This window comes from Myotis brandtii, unplaced genomic scaffold, assembly GCF_000412655.1.
Source record: "Myotis brandtii unplaced genomic scaffold, ASM41265v1 scaffold351, whole genome shotgun sequence".
NCBI lineage: Eukaryota > Metazoa > Chordata > Mammalia > Chiroptera > Vespertilionidae > Myotis > Myotis brandtii.
In genome coordinates, this window is record NW_005363502.1 from 1,401,006 (window position 1) to 1,419,735 (window position 18,730).

At 38.8% G+C, this 18,730-nt stretch overlaps 1 protein-coding gene and 1 pseudogene across 1 annotated transcript in view; both read left to right on the forward strand.

The window, feature by feature from the left end:
- CA8 (carbonic anhydrase VIII) overlaps window positions 1–18,730 on the forward strand; it is a 79,926-nt gene that overhangs the window by 52,861 nt on the left and 8,335 nt on the right. The window contains exon 8 of the mRNA XM_005871667.2: window positions 7,876–8,044. Within this exon, the coding sequence (XP_005871729.1) occupies window positions 7,876–8,010 (135 nt within the window). The 3' untranslated portion in view covers window positions 8,011–8,044. The remainder of the gene's footprint in view (window positions 1–7,875; window positions 8,045–18,730) is intronic.
- On the forward strand, window positions 9,557–11,202 carry LOC102239717 (annotated as a pseudogene).

The following is an 18,730-nucleotide window of genomic DNA, read 5'->3' on the forward strand; positions in this document are numbered from 1 at the left end:
ATATGAGACATCCACGAAGCGGGTATAATATATAGGTGGTGGTTGAAGCCATAGTGTAGAAGAGGAGAGAAAAGAAGTGGTGCAGAGAACTGAGACTGGCAGTCCTAAGGGGCACACCTTGGAAGAGTTGCCTCCAGGGAAGGTTTGAGAATTTCAAAAGTCAGGAGGTTGATGTGATGTGTGGAAGCCAGGGGAGGTGTGAAGTTCAAGAAGGAGGGAGTAGAGAGATGAAGAGTATCAGATTCTGAGCACACATTAAGTTAAAGACTGAAAAGTTTAATTGGATTTAGCCACAGGGAGAGATCTCAGAATTGGGGATGAGATCGAAGAAGCTTAGGGTCTACAGTCATGTGTATTTAGCATTACAGTTTTTTTTAGGGGTAATTTTCTTTAAAAGTGGTAAAAAATTTTAGTGAAAAATAAAGTTTTTCTCTATAACAATAAATTTCTATTTTTTTTTTTAAAAAAACTAAGGATTAACCTTGCTGAGCCACAAGAAAGAAAATTCTCAATTTCACTTAGAATTCCATTAAGGATTTCCTTGCTAGTCTGGTGTTGGGAATGTTAATGTTGAGCTGCATTCTGAATGTTACCTGATGTTCTGTACACGTGAGATATAATGTTTTACTAACACATTGACCAGTGTGTTATGCTAAACTTCAGAGATACTACATTGTGCCTTTGGCTCTCACTGACTTCAAAGAAAACCTTGCTTTGTATCATCCCTCTAAGTAAGGCCAGTGACAGTCTTAACTCTAGCTCACTAAGTCATGTTCCTCGATAAAGGGGAGCCGAAGCCAAAAATCTCACCTGCTCTAGAAAATAGGTGACTTTTGCCCTGGTGGTTAGAGCATTGGCCTGTGCACTGGAACTAAGTCATTTTCCTCGATAAAGGGGAGCCGAAGCCAATAATCTCACCTGCTCTAGAAAATCGGTGACTTTTGCCCTGGTGGTTAGAGCATTGGCCTGTGCACTGGAGGGTCTCCGGTTCGATTCCCGGTCAAGGGCATGTACCTGGGTTGCAGGTCTGATCCCCACCCTCAGTAGGGGTGCTTGTGGGAGGCAACCAATTGACGTGTCTCTGTCACATTGATGTTTCTCTCTCTTTCACTCCCTCTCCCCCTCTCCTCTTCTTTCTATCTTTAGAATCAATGGAAAAAATATCCTCACTCCTTGAGTGAAGATAAAAAAAAAAAGAAAGTAGGAAAATAGATGACTTTTTAGTTAGTAGCTTTTCAAGAGAAAAAAATTTAGGTGCAGTTAGCACAAAGCTCCCTATAGCATCTGTTCAGAGGGCAGCAGTGTTAAAATGTGAACGCGCGTGCGCGCGCACACACACACACACAGGCATGTATATTAAAATGCAATTTATAGTGATTTAGAAAAAAGTTATAATCTTAAGAGAATATAAATCAGTCTGTTCTTGACTTACGTGTCTCACTGTTCCTGCTCATACAATTTCAGAGAAAGCAGAGCCAACATAGAAACAGTCTAGAGAAAATAGTAAAAATGAGAATCTGAACCAAGAAAAATTGAGGTCTCATATTATTGCACTTAAGAACAGAAAAAGAGATAAAGATCGAGAGAATGAGAATTGATATATAAGATAAAAGGAATGGCGAATGGCAGGTGGAGTCTCTACATAGCTGGTGATATTGAGAAATATGAAACTTGTATTGAGGAAAAAATGTTCATCTTACATCATAGGGTTAGCATATGTGATTAAGCTGCTGGTATTAGTATGGAAACAATTGCTCTCTTGAATACATAATCTGCCACAGGGTAATAATGCCTGGACCAGCCACATTAACCCCTAGAGTGCCGGGGAGTGCGATCGCGCTCCTCCTGCAGTGTCACTATTAGATGCTAGTAGTTCACTCTTTATTGACAGATGGCACCTAAGTGCAGATTACTTATGATGCCGAATGTTTGTAGTTCTAAAATTGACCACTGGCATTTATCTGCCTAATTTTTTACAGGTACTACGATTTTATGAAGTTTACTCAGATTTTGTAGCCCTAAAGCTTCTAAATGGTGTCCAGTTCTAAGTCTGCTTTTATTAGTGATGATGATATTGCTAAATATGTCAATTATTGCTGTGAAAATGACGATTTTCTGGAAGATATTGGAGAAGGGTGTCCCTCTATTTTAACATTATATGTTTTGTTCAAATTTTTTTTCTACTAGTATTTTATAATACAATCAGCAAACAATATATGTCAAAGATGAAAACAAATGTTGTAAAGGTTTCATTAAGTTTTTGAATATGTAACTTCATTTTCTTGTGATTCATAATTTTTTTTCTAAACTGTTGTAAAATCAGCAAAAAATGCCTTGGCAATTTTAGCATAGTTCCTAGGATATTGGTTGGCACTCAAAGGGTTAAAGAGACAAGCTCCAAGTCATAACGCTTTCCTGTGAAGTGCACAGCAGCTGAGCTGGAGGCAAGGAGGAGTTTTCTGCTGAAGTGTAAGGCTGACAATTGCACCCATTGTGGAACATTCCCACCTTCCTGAGAACCAGGGATTCTAGACTCTGGAACTGGAAGTGCCTGCTTAGTTGAAGTTTTCACATTATACTTGGTTAGCATACCAAATGCTAAGGAAAACACACACAATTGGATGGATTTGAATGAGTGTAATTTTTAAAAATATATATATATTTTATTGATTTTTTACAGAGAGGAAGGGAGAGGGATAGAGAGTTAGAAACATCGGTGAGAGAGAAACATCGATCAGCTGCCTCCTGCACACCCCCTACTGGGGATGTGCCCGCAACCAAGGCACATGCCCTTGACCGGAATCAAACCCGGGACCCTTGAGTCCGCAGGCTGACACTCTATCCATTGAGCCAAACCGGCTAGGGCTGTAATTTTCTTTTTTTTAAATGATCAATCACCACTAAATGACTTTAAGCGAAACAGTGTTCTAAGCGTTAGGAAGCCAAAGTAAAAAAAAATTTTTTTTTTTCCAGCTTTATTGTTATGTTTGGAAATGAGATTCCATGGACATACTAATGTCATTGGATCCAACACCAGAAATTGTAAGACATAGAGCCATTAAAATATGAACAATACTCAGAATTAATAAAATGTGGTATTTTGATATAATAGCATATGTACAAGTATGTGCGCACACTTAAACGCACACACGTGCACAGACACGGATTGATCATTAAGTTTTACTCTCCTCTTCCTGCTCCCCCCCCTTTTCCTGCATCCCCCTGCCCCGACTAATCTACTTCTATTTCTTAACTACCATCTCAAGTCTGTCTTTGTTATTTCCTGTCCCTTTCAACATAAAATAACACCAATGAAACAAAAGATAATGGATTATGTCCATTGTTTTTCACTGTGTGGATCTATGTCTGTTAGAACTTGGAAAACCATTTTCAATTTTGTTTCTTTTCACCTTACCTCCTCTTCATCCTGCCCCATTCCCTATTTCCTGTGGATTGAAGGCAGGGTGTGTGCCTGGCCTGCGGGGCCTGGGAGCACACCCGGCCCTGGATGGCCGAGGAGGTCTGATTACGCCCAGGACTCCTCAGCAGGCCTTTCTTTTCTTGTGTTCCTCATGCGATTTGAGGGGTTGTTAACCCTAAAACCAAGTTGTTGCAGGGCCACAGCGTGGTCATGTTTGAAAATGAGTTCAAGTGCTTTGGAACGATTGTTGTAAATTGTTGCCTGTATCCGTGATTCTCGAACAGTCTCCTGGAGGTTGCTGGGCCTGTCTCCAGATTTGCTGGCTCAGCAGGTCTGGGCAGGAACTTATTCCAGGAAGCACACTTTGGGAACCACTGTTTTTTATCTACCGGCATTTGTCTCCAGCTGTAATTTCGACCAGCACTCTAGCACCAGAATGTTGTTTCTGACAGCTGGCACTAGGCCAGCCCTGTCCAATGGAAACATGATATGAGCCAACTACTAGATTAAAATGTCTAGTAGCCACAGTAAAGAAAGTCAAAATAAAAGGTGAAATTAATTCAAGTAGTCTATTTTAACACAGTTTATCCAAAGTATCATTTTAACATGTAATCAATATAAAAAAATCACTGATATGATTTTTTGCATTATTTTTTCACATTGACTTTCAGAGTGTATTCTGCACTTCAGCAGATCTCAGCTTAGACTAGCGGCATTTCAAATGCTCAGTGGCCACATGGGGCGGGTGGCCACTGTGTTGGACAGTGCAGTTCTAGGACTTTCTCTCTCCTCTGAGACTCCCTCTTTCCTTTCTTAAAATGCGCTATTTTTAGGTACTTGCAGGAAATTTTGTATATATTTCCTGAGTGTCTTTCATGATAGAGAGCACATCCCCTGTGGTTATATACTCTGTAAATGTGCAATTTTTGAGTAAGTTTCAGTATGTGTGGCTTATCAGTTCATGATCCTAAAGTGAGGATCGTGTGGCCGAGACCAGACTCGGGGTTGGAGTAAGAACACAGTTTCCATCAATGTTCTGGGGAAAGGACGGGCTCTGAGCTCTTCCTCAAAAAAGGAAAAGATCAGATTAAAGAGTAAGTGATGGAATGAGGGTTGGTTAATGGGTGAGAGGTTAGTACGAAAGGGGAAGTGATGATTTGACAGATGGGGTAGAAGAAAATGAAACAAACAAACAGCAAGGCTGCATGCAGTACCTGAAAGGTGGATAGCTATATACAATCTCACTCTATGTACATATGTGTAGACTGTTTAAGTACAGTTTGCTTTCGGCTTTTTTATTTGATTCCTACCATAAGGAATTATATTATTCGAATTCACATATCACCATAGTCTGATGATAAAAGAAAATAAGATGAGAACACCAACTTTTATGTGTTAATTTTCTCTTTTAACATGATAACCAACGATATGTAAGTCCCAATAAGTCAGTTAGAGGATGTACATAGGATTGTGGGAACTCCTGAAAATAATTAGTGCCAAACCTCAAACCCTGGACATTAGCCCTTTAAATGCACTCATAAAGAAAGCAGCTTAAAAGTTGAACTGTGAGTGAATAGCCTGGTTGGCTCATGAGTCAGTGAAGGTTGGAATAAATGTCTTAACTTAGATGAATTGGAGTGCAACCCAGGTTCAGAGAACAGTGAATATTCAGCCCTGCTGCCTTCAGAAGATGAGGATCTGTCCCTGAAGAGTGGGATCCCTCTTTTACATTGTTTAAAAACAAATGCCATGCTCAAGTAGAGTAGCATTAAAAATCGACGAAATCACACATACGGATATATATGATAATGATAGTCTCTCTACTGCCTGACATTTGAATTGTGTTGAAGACTTTTATCCTGGGATATTATTTTTTTAATTTCTTACTATCTCTCATTTCAGCGTGGGATAACGCAGTATGCACTTGAAACCATTTGAAGTGACTAAAGGGTTTGAGGGGTGGTTACTTCAGAAACATTGGCATTTCAGAAAGACGTGTTTTTCTCTGTCGATGTTTGAAGTCTTCAAAGTGTTGCTATGATCAGAGAAAAGCATTTCTTGTGAAATAGCTCTCTCCAAGAACACAGTGGTCTGAGACTGGCTCGCTGTTGATTCAGATCATCTCCTCTAGAAGCTGTTCTCACTGAAGGTGTGCAGGGGAGGCCTGGAGCTTGAAAGGTTTATCTTCAGTTCACAATACGTAAATATAAAGTTAACCTCGCTTTAAAATAAGCTTCAAAGCCAATGAAAGTGGAGAATTTCTTAAAATACGTTGAAGCAGTCAAGTTTCTAGTCCACGTTGCTCATCGGGGACCCTGCCCAAGGTTACAGGTTCTGGTGGCAGCTATGACATATGGTTCCATGGAAACTGAATGCAAGGAGGATGATTTTCCATTTTCCCAGTCAACTGGTTTATTTTTTTCAGTCTACTTCCTGCATATAAAATTGGAGTTAAATATTTATCCAAAATGCTAAAGGTTTGACTTCAAAAGAAGTTGGCTAGTAGATATCAAATACCATGTGCTTGGACACTATGCTGAATACTTTGCATGAAATATTCTATTTACTTCTAACACCATCTTTGCCAATACTGTCATTTCATCTCCCTCGTACACATGTGGAAACTGAGGCTTAAAGAGGTGATGTGATTTGGTTGTTGGGGTCTTAGGTGGCAGAGCCAGGATGAGAACTGGCCTTTTGATGATGAGCCCACTGCCTTCACCTTCATAATCTTCTTTTTGAAAAAGCATAGGATCCTCTCCCTGACCAGGGTCCTTCCCACCCCTAGGGAAAACAAAACTGAGTGAAATACATTCCACAAATAAGTACAGGGGATTCTCATGCAGCCTCAGCTCTAGAAACCTCCCAGACGTGACCTGTGATAATTGCCACTCATATCCCCACTTGAAGACCCTGAGAAGGTCTAGTGACATTATGTAGATTAAACAGCCAATTGCTCATCTGACTGGCATCTTTATATAAATATAGATATTACTTTAAAAAAACAGGACAGTTGACACCTAGACTTAGGAAATCAAACAGTATTGGAGACATGGAAAAATAAAATATTGGAAGTCAGATTTCTAACCTGGGTTCTGATCTAACAAGCCATTTAATTTACCCCCAACTCTATATCCCAACATGTATATGTGGGGATTGGATTAGAATCTTGTGAGATTCAACTCCTTTGGGGTCAGTGAACTTCTACTTCAGAAAAAATGCACAGGTAAAAATTTTGCATGTCATTCAGGGGTTTCATGGGCTCCCTAAAGTCCATAGGAGATTTTAGACTTTTATTAGTAACCCTGTGTCAGTTGATTCCTTGCATTTTCTTTCACTTTATGAATGTGAAGACTCTATGGCTATGCTGTATGAAGAAACCTTTGTGGCTATAACCCTCTGATACACAATGGACTTTTGGTGGATTGATGCTGATCAAATCACATTTGCTCAGCATCCATGCAGGATGTAGGTTCTCTTGATTGGACTAGAATTTCTGAAGAGGTGGCCATGGATCTGGGAAAAAAGCAGGTGGGCTTGGAAGTGTCAGACTTGGTTAATTTGGAAACTTTCTTAACCTTTTTAGTATCAATTTCTCCTTTTGCATAAGGAATGAAGACTGAGTCATGTGACTCTGAGGCATTTAAATGAAATAGCAGACAATGAGCCCTGTAGATAAGTCATTCCCTATAGATGGGAATGAGCCTGGCAGTGTTCCTCACATGTCTGCTTGTTGCTTACATACTTTTTAAAGGGTCATGTCTGTCAGGCTACGGGCTCTTAGGGGGTACAGACCTGGCAGGTCAGAGAAACTGCAGTGTGGCTGATGGGAAAGGCCCCTGGGGACTATGGAAACAACCTCTTCCCAGGTAAAGGGAAACCTTGGGACCTGGAGAGGCCACCTGAGAAAGGGAAATGAACTTGAAAATTGATATTGTTAAGGGAGGAAGCTGGGCTTAAAGTTTTGGGAAATTAGAGGTATTCTTTGGACCTGCGTTCTCCAAAGGGCTGGAAGAGCAGCAAAGAGAGTCTTTTGATGAAGGAAACCTCCATCTAATAAATCTAACATTTAATCAGTGTTAACGTACAGTAACATCAGAACTTATTAATTAAAGATATACTTGGGAAGCCTATGAGAACACGTTCATTCATTCACTCTTTCATGTTATCCTAACTGGCAGGCATGAAAGATTTTTGAGAGAGGTGCATATCATATTTGCATTAATAAGTCCAGCAGGTTTTCATGACACCTGTACTTACTTCTCTGGTCTCTGTTTTTCTTGTGCAAGGATCATGGCTAATGTCTTAGGTCTGGAAGAATTAAGTTTGTTTTCCTGTTTTTGAAGTTTAGTTTTAATTTCCTCTTTTAATCGTGGCAATGTATGCATATTTTAAGTCACTCTTGTTAATGTCTGGTAAAGGATTAATCTATATTTTTCCGCTTTTATTTTCAGATTGAAGAATTCCGAAGGCTGAGGACACATGTGAAGGGGGCAGAACTCGTGGAAGGCTGTGATGGGATTTTGGGAGACAATTTTAGACCCACGCAGCCACTTAGTGACAGAGTCATCAGAGCTGCATTTCAGTAGCCAAAGGGAACAGGAACAAGCCCGGCTTCCTCCGGTACGTGCAGGTTAAGTAAGGAAGTGGGCACATGGTTGTGTAAACCTACCAGACCAGAGGTACTCTTGTGGTGATCCTGATAATTCAGCAATATGAATTTTATTTTATAACATTTATGACACATTCTCAAGCCCTGTTAATTTAGAAGTGAGGTGGCTTTAAAAAAAATTTCATGCATTGTTGAAAAGAATCTGCAATCCTCAGATTTTCCCACTAGAGCAGCCTTTCATTCCAAATGTTGCTTTAATACAGATTCTCCTAAGGACAGAGAAACAGGGATATGCAAGCACCCCTTTAGTACTGTACTGTACTGTGTTGAACCCCTGAAGCTTCAGCAGTCACTGCCTCATGATGGAGGAACTTGAAGGAAGGGACTTGGAGGAGTGTGTGAGCTTCAAAGCAGATTCTCATTGTCTGACACAGATTTGATTGTATTGTTTTTGGTGTAGGAGACGGCAGATCTGTCATGAATGAAAATACTTGTCCTATGGAAGTGCTATTATTTGATAATCAAGAAGCACGGGTTAATAATCAGAATATTATTTGATTGATATTGGTATTTTTTGATTGATTAAAACATAATATATATTTTAATATATTAAATTCAATATATGGATTCCTTATATTAGCTAACAAAATAAAACATCATAAACATGGGAAAGATAAAGTCTACGAAAATGACTGTACACTGAATTATTTCTTTACCTTGTAAATTGCCTGAGTGTGTAATAGGTCAGCACATGGCCGGCAAGCCACTGCTTCCCATAAGAGAGTCGTATCTGTTGAAATAGTTTTCTAGGTAAGCAGGACAGAGCTTTGACTGTTTATTGGACCATTGGGAGTAGATAGTCACATATTAGGCGAGCGGTACAATGAGTAGAAATCTCTGGCGTCCAGGAGCTCACAGTCTCATGAGCTAGACAGTCAACACAGGAATTGCAAAAGGTGATCGTTTGTCCATGTGTTTCCCAATCCAGTCTCCGTGCCTGTCTATTATTACTACACTGTATGTACCCAGTACTCCAGCCAAACTGTCTGTTTACATCTGTGATTGTGCTTTGCTCACACAGTCCTTCCTGTCCCACCTTTTGCCTATTGAAATCCTTGCTACCCTCCAGGCCCAACTCAAATACCACTCACTCTCAGCAGGAATTCTCTGCTTCTCCTCTAAATTGTACCTCTCATTTCACATTATTTCTCCCATTTAACTTTGTGTATTTCTTATTTTTTTGGTTAGATTTCAAATTTCTTGAGGATTGAAACATGTTTATTTTACTTTGAATCCATCATGACACATAACACTGTGTATCTTGAATGTCCAGGCAAATTAGAAGTTCCTTAGCACTATAATATCCTATATTCCAGTCATTCATTCATTCTCAGTTTCTATGTTAGACACTACAGTGCCTTTCACCCTCCTAGTTTTGAAGTTGATGACCAGGCAAGTTGTCTTTGGTAGGAATGAGAAGAAACTTGTAGTAACTCCATGAATGAGAACAAAGAAATGTAGCGATGGAGATTTCCGATAGTGGGAATATCTTTTGGAAAGTTCCCAAGGGGCTACTCCTTGTGGAGGAGGTAAAAATTTAATGCACTGGGGTACATAAAGGAAGACCCCGTGAGCCTGAAGAGAGAAATCAAAGCGGGAAGTTAGGCAGGGCCCATTCTTAGAGGGCCTGCCAGCCATGTGAAAGCATCTTTATTTTATTGTTGACGCATTGAGAACTTATACAGACTTTTACTAAGGGAAGTGGCCTGATCCCATGTATGTTTTCAGTAGATCACAGGGACTGGAGATCGAATGCACTGGATTATAGTGGAAGGACATTGCAGAAGTCAGCTGGGTGGCCAAGGTGAAAGACATGGAGGCTCGGATTCTGACGAGGAGCAGTGGAAGGGGAGAGACGTTCATGTATGTGAGACAGACCTTGAAGGTGATAGCTAGTGACAGATTGGATGAGGTAGAAGAGGGTGGAAATATCAAAGATAAGTTTTGTGTGGATAGAGTGTAATTGAGTGACAACAGGAAAGCTGGAGGAGGCTCTGTTCGGGATAGAAAGGAGGATAAAGAGTTGAGTTAGGATGGTAATAGCTCGGAAGCCCCGGCAGCTGGGTCTCAGTGAGGCAGGGGAACTCGAGTCTGCTGCCACCACCACTCCAGCCTGTTCCATGTGGCCCATGTGGGCACTGTCTTTACCGTGATGGATCCCTGGCTTCCAGATCAACCACTGGGACTTCTTTGGGCCCTGGAAGCTTATGGCAGCCAAGACCCACATCATGAAGTTGGCAGAGGTGGAGAAGTTAGCTGATGAATTGCATGTGCCATATACCCCCGGAATGATGTTTAGGGTGAACATTCCAGGGAGGTTATTAAACCCTCCGATTGAACCTATGCAATAGATTATAAGGGAACATTACATGGAGAATCACTCAAGTTAAAGGTAAATCATATAGATACAGTGCAGTTGAAAGCCAGAGAGCAGATTAAGTTTTTTGCAGAAGTTCCCTTGTTTGAGGATGAACTTCATGATCATGGAGTTTCAAGTCTAAGTATGAAAATTAAAATAATGCCTTCCAGCTTTTTCCTGCTGTGGTGGTTTTTCTTGTGAATTGATGGAGGGCTTATCAGGATGAATGACAGGAGACTTTACCACGAGGCCGACAAGACCTACATGTTATGAGAATATACATCACGAGAGAGCAAAATTGCTAATTTAATCCACGTTTCACCTTCCCTCTTCATGGAACCTAATGAAATATCACAGTACTTACCGATCAAGGAGGCAGTTTGTGAGAAACTAATATTTCCAGAAAGAATTGATCATAACCGCACAGACTCACAAGAAAATGCATCTGTGGAGTAGAATGTGATGTACCATATACTTACCGTGGAATCTGATGGAGACCTTGGCTATGTGGATGAGGGAATTTTTACTATGCATCTTATCTAGGTGCAGATTTTTCTGTAGCCTTAAAGGGGGAATATAAAAAAGATTGTTTTAGGCAGGTTCCACTCCCCGCCACCCTCCCAAAAAGAGCTGAGTTGGCGCATGTTGAATGAGAGATGCCTGTCACTCACCAATAGTGGATCCACCATGAAGGTAGCTGGAATTTTGAGAGTGGAGATCAGAGAAGAGGCCTAAACTGAATATGGGGGTTGTTGGCATAGAGATTAAATATATATGTATAATGTCCTAATGCTGCATAGGCATTAATTCATTAAATGTTCATACAATCTTTGAGTCTTTACAGGTACATTAACCAAAGCGCAGAGAAGTTAGGTCAGTTGCCCAGCAGAACTGGAAGTGGGACCCAGGCAGCTGGACAGAGGTCATAGTGTCCCCACACTGGCGGTCAGGGTGGAGTGATGCTGAGCAATGCATGTTGCCACGGGACAAAGCTGAGTGTCAAGGGAGGAGGCAGAGATGCTATGTGATGGCAGAGGCTGCAGCAGCAGAGAGGGGATGAGATTGAAGGAGACTTTAAAAAAATTGACATATACTTGACATATAACATTGTGTAAGTTTAAGGTGTACATGGCATTGACTTGATTCATTTACATATTGCAATGTGATTACCATTGTAGCATTGGCTAACAGTGTCACATATATATAATTTCTTTTATTGTGGTGAGAATGAGACTTCTTTTTTTAAAACAAAAGAAATACTGGAACTTTTCTTTATGCTAGGGATGGTGAGCCAGCGGACGGAGGGGCTGAAGATGCTGTTTCTCAGAGGGGTAGTCCTAGCTGTGAAGTATCTAAAAAGTTGAAAGGGGATGAAATCCTAAGCAGATTTGTAGATTGACTTTTGTAAGAGAACGGACACTTCATGCGCTTTAATAGGAAGGAAGAAGAGGTGGTGGTTTATAGACATAGTGATTTTGTGACTTGCTTTTATTATTTAAGGAAGAATGGGGTAGCAGCCAGGAGGGGCCAGAGCAGCAGGGAGGATGGGATATTGGAGCAGGAGAAGGGTAGAAGGGTGGGCTCACAGGAGCCACCTAGTAAGAGGGGCAGGAAGTGAGGTGTGATGAGGTTTGTTCAACATGAATTTATGACTTTCTCCAGCCTAGGCTTAATATACTGTCTGTGATTACCAGTGACTATAAATGACCCTTTTTAATGAAATAAGATTATCTTGAATTTTTGATCTATATCATCCTAGACCAGAGGTGCCTCTCTAAATATCTAAATAACCATCACTGTTTTATCTCTCTTATGCACACACAGCACAAGACTTTAATGTTAATGAGATTATGTATATTTCAGATACTTCATATTCACTGTATGATAGGAAGGTAATGTATAATTTTGAAAGTCTTAAGTCAATTACAATTTAGGTATTTTGAAAAGGAGGATGGATTCATGTCCTTTTTTTGGAGGCTGAGATTACTTAAAGGAGGTCATTTTTCCAGAAATTCCTAAGAATGGTGCAGGAATTCTTTCAAAGGCGACCCCAATTCTGACTTCATCCTTTTATGAATACATTTTTGATCCTTTTATCTTGAAATATGTTATACAAATCTAGTTATAGTTCTACATAAAAATTATATTGGGAAATCAGACTTATGGATGTGTGCTTTTATTTGATATTTAATAATGCCCTAAGGCAGTAATTCAAATTTTTATTAAAGTGAAATGATTTGACAGTCAGACTTTGAATTTAATGCATGAATGTTTCATTTAAGCTCTTGGAACTAAAAAGAAAAAAAAAAGCCCACACTTTTTTCCTGGTAGTTCTATAAAAAATGTTTAAAATAATTTAGATTTATTTTAGCTATGTTTTACTAAAATAACTTTAGTTTTGGGACTTAAAATGGCATTTTTTTTTGCATGACATGTCTAGACATCTGCAAGGCTTTGATAACCAAGACTTATTATTCCCATGAATAATCTGTAACTTTTTATATTACCATTTCAGAAGTAAGAACTCTGATTTTGTACTTGTATAGAGAGTTAGCATATAACTCACCCAGGTGCATTGCTAGTTCAGATTTCTGGGAACCAGTTGACATTACATGGTTGTTTACCTATTGGATTTTCTATAGAAAGACTGAAAATATCAAAACTTAATAACAACAAACAAAAAATATGGCCAAGCATTAGGCCCAGTTTCTTTGTTGCTCTTGGTGTCATAATATTGGTACTAATCTATCAATGAAATGATTATTTGCCTATTTCTTTCATTGAGTATTATCCCATTTTTAAAAGGCTATTCTTACTGTTTAGTCTTATCTATTTCCCCTGTGACTCAGGTATTGTTAAACTGCACACATGCTTACAGTAACTATAATTATATTTATTTAATTTATTTTCTGTAAAAAGGAATACCACAAAGCTCTTTAAATATTTCCTTTTTTTCCTATCTTAAAAGGGGAAATGTAAGTATGCCCCAAATAGATTTTTTAAAACGCTCAAAAAATGTAGAAGAAAAAAGAGGGGTGATTAAGCAACCTTCTCTGAACAATTGCTTTGTCAGACTTGCCCTTGTAATTCTTTCTGGGTCTTTGTAGTCACCCTCGGCTGTGTTGAATTCTTCTCCACGTATACTTTTGCAATTAATAATGTTGTCTTCTGAGTGTTAATGAAGCTATAGCTAGCATCAATTCCATATCGGTTTTCTTTTATAACCTAAAAGAGCTATAGGGGAGAAAAGGATAAGGCATTGTAGGAAAGGAGGGGCTATGTGGGGAAAGAGAGAATGTCAACTTGGAATGACCACCTAGGTAAAAGCTGCTGTTATGCTTTCTGGATAAATGGAAAGCTCAAAGCCATGCTTTTAGTCAATAGAACCTGGACTCTCCTCAATCTAATAGTTTAACATGATGCACAGCATTAGGGTGAGGGATGAAAACTCGATGGGTATTGCTGTTTTCTATTTACTGTATCATATAGAACTTCTTGAAAATGGAACGAGTTTCCTAAAGGGTTTCAAAATGATTTCAGGAAGAGGCCCTAATACCAAGGGTGTTCAGCCTATCTATTGTGTTTTGATTACGTGATATAAAATTGTTACTAACCCAAGCCTGAACATATCAAAACTGTATAGGCATTTCTTCAAAATTACTAAACAAAGAGAATATTCCCTGCTTCCATATTTGTCCTCCCCCCCCCCTTTTAAAGAATAGTTTATTGATTTTTAGAGAACAGGAAGGGAGAAGAGAGAAACATAGATGTGAGAGCGTAACATTGACCTGCTGCCTCCTGCACACCCCCCACCTCAGATCAAGCTGGCAACCCCGGCATGTGCCCTGACTGGGAATCAAACCAGAAACTATTTGGTGATGGGACGACGCCCAACCGAGTCACACTGGCCAGGGCCTTTCCCCCTTTTCTATGTTTTAGAAATGTTAGTTATTTATTGTGTATAAAAATTCCAGAATAATTTAGTTCCCTTCTTCTCCCATGAATTCAAACAAAATTGTGTTTGGGCAAAAGAAAAGAGACCATTTTGCAGTCATGGGCCAACTTGTATGTTGAACATTAATATATTCTGATACTTTAAATGGATTTTACGATTTTAAACCTGAAGGACATATTTTCCATAAGAAAATCACTGAGAACAGGTTATCGCCTCTAAACATGTTCTGTTATGCCTTTCATCTCATGGATGCTCATTTTTGGAAATTTCCTCAAATCAAAATTTTAGCTTTGTTTTTCCACTTTGAGACTTACGGAAACCTTATAGAGAGGTATTCATGGCAGTTTCATTCTCCTTTATATCTTGTCTATTCTCTCTAGGTCTCTTTCCTGTGATGAAGTTCACAGAGGTTTAGGGAAGCAGAGGCGGCATAGAACTGGGGAACTGTAAAACCCCAGCACTCACGTCCTGCCAGAGTCCTCCCCGCTCAGCCTGACGGGCCTGCTCTCTGCGTAGGTGACCCACCGACACCCACAGCTTCAGTTGCCACTAAACACAGATAGCCCACTCCTTTATATTCCTGCACCAGGTCTCTCTATGAAGTTCTAGAATTGAGTGCCTGACTGTCAGTCTGACTTTTCTTTTGGGTGTGTCAAAGGCATCTCCAACTCAACATATACGAGATTGAATTTATGATGTTCCTTCATAGACTTGGCTCTCCAAGTTTTCCTAGAAACCTGAGTCAGACTTGACACTCCTCTTCCTCACCTCACCTCACCTCACCTCACCTCACCTCACCTCAATTTCCATGTATCATCCAGTTCTAGATTTTCCTTCTGATAGCTCCAAATCTATCTATCACAACCCATAAAGTTAGCATCATCTCTCATCTAGACTGTTGCAAGGGCATTCTTCCTTCTACATAGGATTTTTCAAGAAAGATTTATAAAAATAACAGACATTGATGACACAGAACACTCAAACGTCTGTGCCACCTCTTGAGGGATTGGCACAAGGGTGTAGAGTAGGATTCTGAATCCACACCTGAGCACAGTGGAACACAGTGACATAACTAATTGTCACCATTTGCCATACGAGGCCGGTGGTGGTATTGTGGTTTGTTATTGCCATCCACATGAACTATAGTATTGTGGGCATCTGATTTAAATGTCTCAGCTATTAAAGTGCAGTCTTTTAAATGGGCATTGGAAAATTGATCTGCATTAGATCTGCCAATATGTAGCTTGGTGCTAGCGATTACAAGGAAATACAGAAACATGATGAAATTATGAAGTTCTCTACTTTCTTGTTAATATTTTCATTTCATTATGTGATAGTTAAGGTCCTGCTGATTATGCTAGCAAGCTGCTTACATATAGCACAACCTGGGAAATCTGAAATCTCTGCATGGAAATGAACATGGCCTGATAGTGTACGGGCACTTCCTCTTTATTAGGGATGGGAGCCATCTCCTGTAAGTTAGAGAAGAAGCCATGTTAGAGGAAAGGTGAATATTGACATCACTCTCACAAAGGTGTGAGACAATGTCTTTTAAAATATATTAAAAAAAAGCAACACAAAAATTTTGCTCATTTGTCTTGGAGATATTTCTGTGTTAATACAAACAGGTTTGCCTTGTTCTTTTGGCTACTTAAGTTTTAATTAAACAAATATTCTAGTTAAAACTTTTAACAAAACAATCTAGACAATGGCCAATGTCCTGGACAAAATCCAAAATATTTATTAGATAATATGGAGGTTTCCCTAATCAATCAAGTTGCCACTAGACAACACATTCTCAAATAAATGAATTGCTACATTTCCGTTTTCCATTACAGTGCTTTAAACTCTTTCAAAATTTCTGAATTCTTCTCATTTCAGTGGTCACAAACTCATAAAGGCCTTTAGGCCTGGTCTGCATAAAATATTTTCCAGGACATCTTAGAAGCATGGCGTTGAATTGGATCTCAAAAAGTTATTTAATCTAGTCTTCTGCCCAAAGTGGTCTTCAACCAAATTATTCCAGATGGTTGCTCCCCTTATCTGGAAACAAACAGGCAAACAAACCCATGTTGTCTGAGAATACCTACTTCAGAGTTTTTTACTGCTGCCTAATTCAATGAGAAAAAAAACCCACAAGAAATACTATCTGTAAAGTATTAACTAAATTGGAATGCCATTCTGATAGTAATATTTTTATGGTTTGCTGTAAATAAATCTTTTATTAATGTAATGGGTTAGATTCCAAGTATCCCAAAATTTATGTTTCTTTTTCTTTTTGCAGCATGCGTGAAGTCCTGTAACCTTTATGCTGCAGAGAAACTCATAATTTTTCACAGATATGAATGTTCATTCTGATTTTAGTATGGGGACAACCAGCGGTTCTCTAATATCTTTTCTTTAAAGAATGATTATATTTAGTGGTTCCCAGCAATAAAATCACTGTAATTAGGAATAAAAGATTGTAAATAAGAATAACAATGTTATTAATCATCTAAGTTAGTCATTTATGGCACATTCCTGTACTTGAAATATTTCCATAGGAAATAATGCTAAAATCCACATTTACTTATAATTAGACATATTACAAACCTTCTCTCATTATAATAGTTGCCCAAATCCCAATTCAACTTAATTTCCTTGAATCTGATTTCTGGACTAAAAGCATTAAGCTTGAACTAGTGAAAAATGTATAATATGTGCTTCAATTAAGAAGTAATTAGATACTCAATCACCCTTACAACACACCAGGGATTAGGGAGGAAGGAAGAAAAATATGATGCACTGTAGTGTATAAAATAGTTTTGTTAATTAGTTTAGTGCTAATTGAGATTGAGAAAGTGTCAAGGTATCATAACATAGGTTTACTTCTGAATTGCTTTAAAAGCTAATAGTGTTTAATATTTTAGGGTACTTTGATGCAGAGAAGTGTGGAAATGACCCAGCTATATGATTTACCCTAGAGTTTTGATTGAGGTTTATACATTCATTCTAAGGTATACATATTAGTGAGTGATGGAAGGTAAAAACAAATGCTGTTTTATATTTCATACATTCTGTTGTATTTTACATCTAATTTAATCCTCACAACAATTCTGTGAGGTATGTGTGTTTATTTTCATTTTAGAGATAAAGAAACTGAGACTGAGAGGGGTTGAGTAACTTGCTCAAGGTCACAGCCATTAAAGTGCAAAGCAAGGATGCAAACCCAGGTAGGTTTAACTGCAAACCCTCAGCTCTTTCCCCTGCACCCCATTTCAAATAGCAAAGGGCAGAACATTATGAAGGCCGTTCTCTCTGTGCCTCCTTCTCTCTTTTAGAAAAGTTCCTGGGAGTGAGGTTTCTGGGGGAAAAGGACATGCCTGGTTTTGTTTTGGGTAACATATTGCTAAAACCCCCTCTATAAAGGGTTATATTAATTTTTGCTTACATCATTGATTGAATTCTTTATAGAGGGCATTTTTGCCATTTATCTGTATCAGTCCCTTTGTATGCCCCTTACCTTTCTCTCATCTTTTTACTCTTCACTTTCTTGAAATGTGTTCATCTCCATCTACCGATTGAAATGGCTGTGGCAAAGTCACCTTTGATTTCTTTCTCCTTTTTTTTTCTTTGTTCCCATATCTCCACATATAATACATGGTCATGGAAGAAAATTCAAACAATACAGAATAAAAGGAAGAGGGAGCCACCATTTCTCAAACCCTCCTCCCTGGATGGCTGTCACTAGTGCCGGGTGTTCGGGTGCACATGGGTGAGCTGTAGCACCGTGGGGGACGGCTCGGGTTCCATTCTGACTCCACCACTAATTAGCTGTGTGACCTTGAAAAAGTTACTAATATCTCTAAGTCTCTTTTTTTCATCACTTAAAAAGAAGACCATCATAGTGTCTACCTCATAGGGTGGTTGTGAAGAGAGGATGAGATAATGTAATCAAAGTTGCTTAACATGGTTTTGGTTCATAGTGTAAGTGTTCAATAAATGTTACCTTTAACATTATTTGCGTCCATTTGATCTCTCCTAGGCATATATTTCATATGGATATGCATACATATAGTGATTCTTATGGTATTATGTTATACAGACTGTTTTCTATCTGCTTGATGATACATCTTTTCATGTCATTGAAGAGATGGCATACCTTTAAATGATTGTACTAAGTTGCCTTTAATATGTAACAAAATTTATTGAGCTATTTCTCTATTATTATACATTTATGTCATTTCCAGTATTTAGCTATAATCAACAATACTATGTTTAATTTAGGCATTTATTACCTTAAAAATTCTTAGTAATAATATTACTGGCTCAGAGAGTTAATTG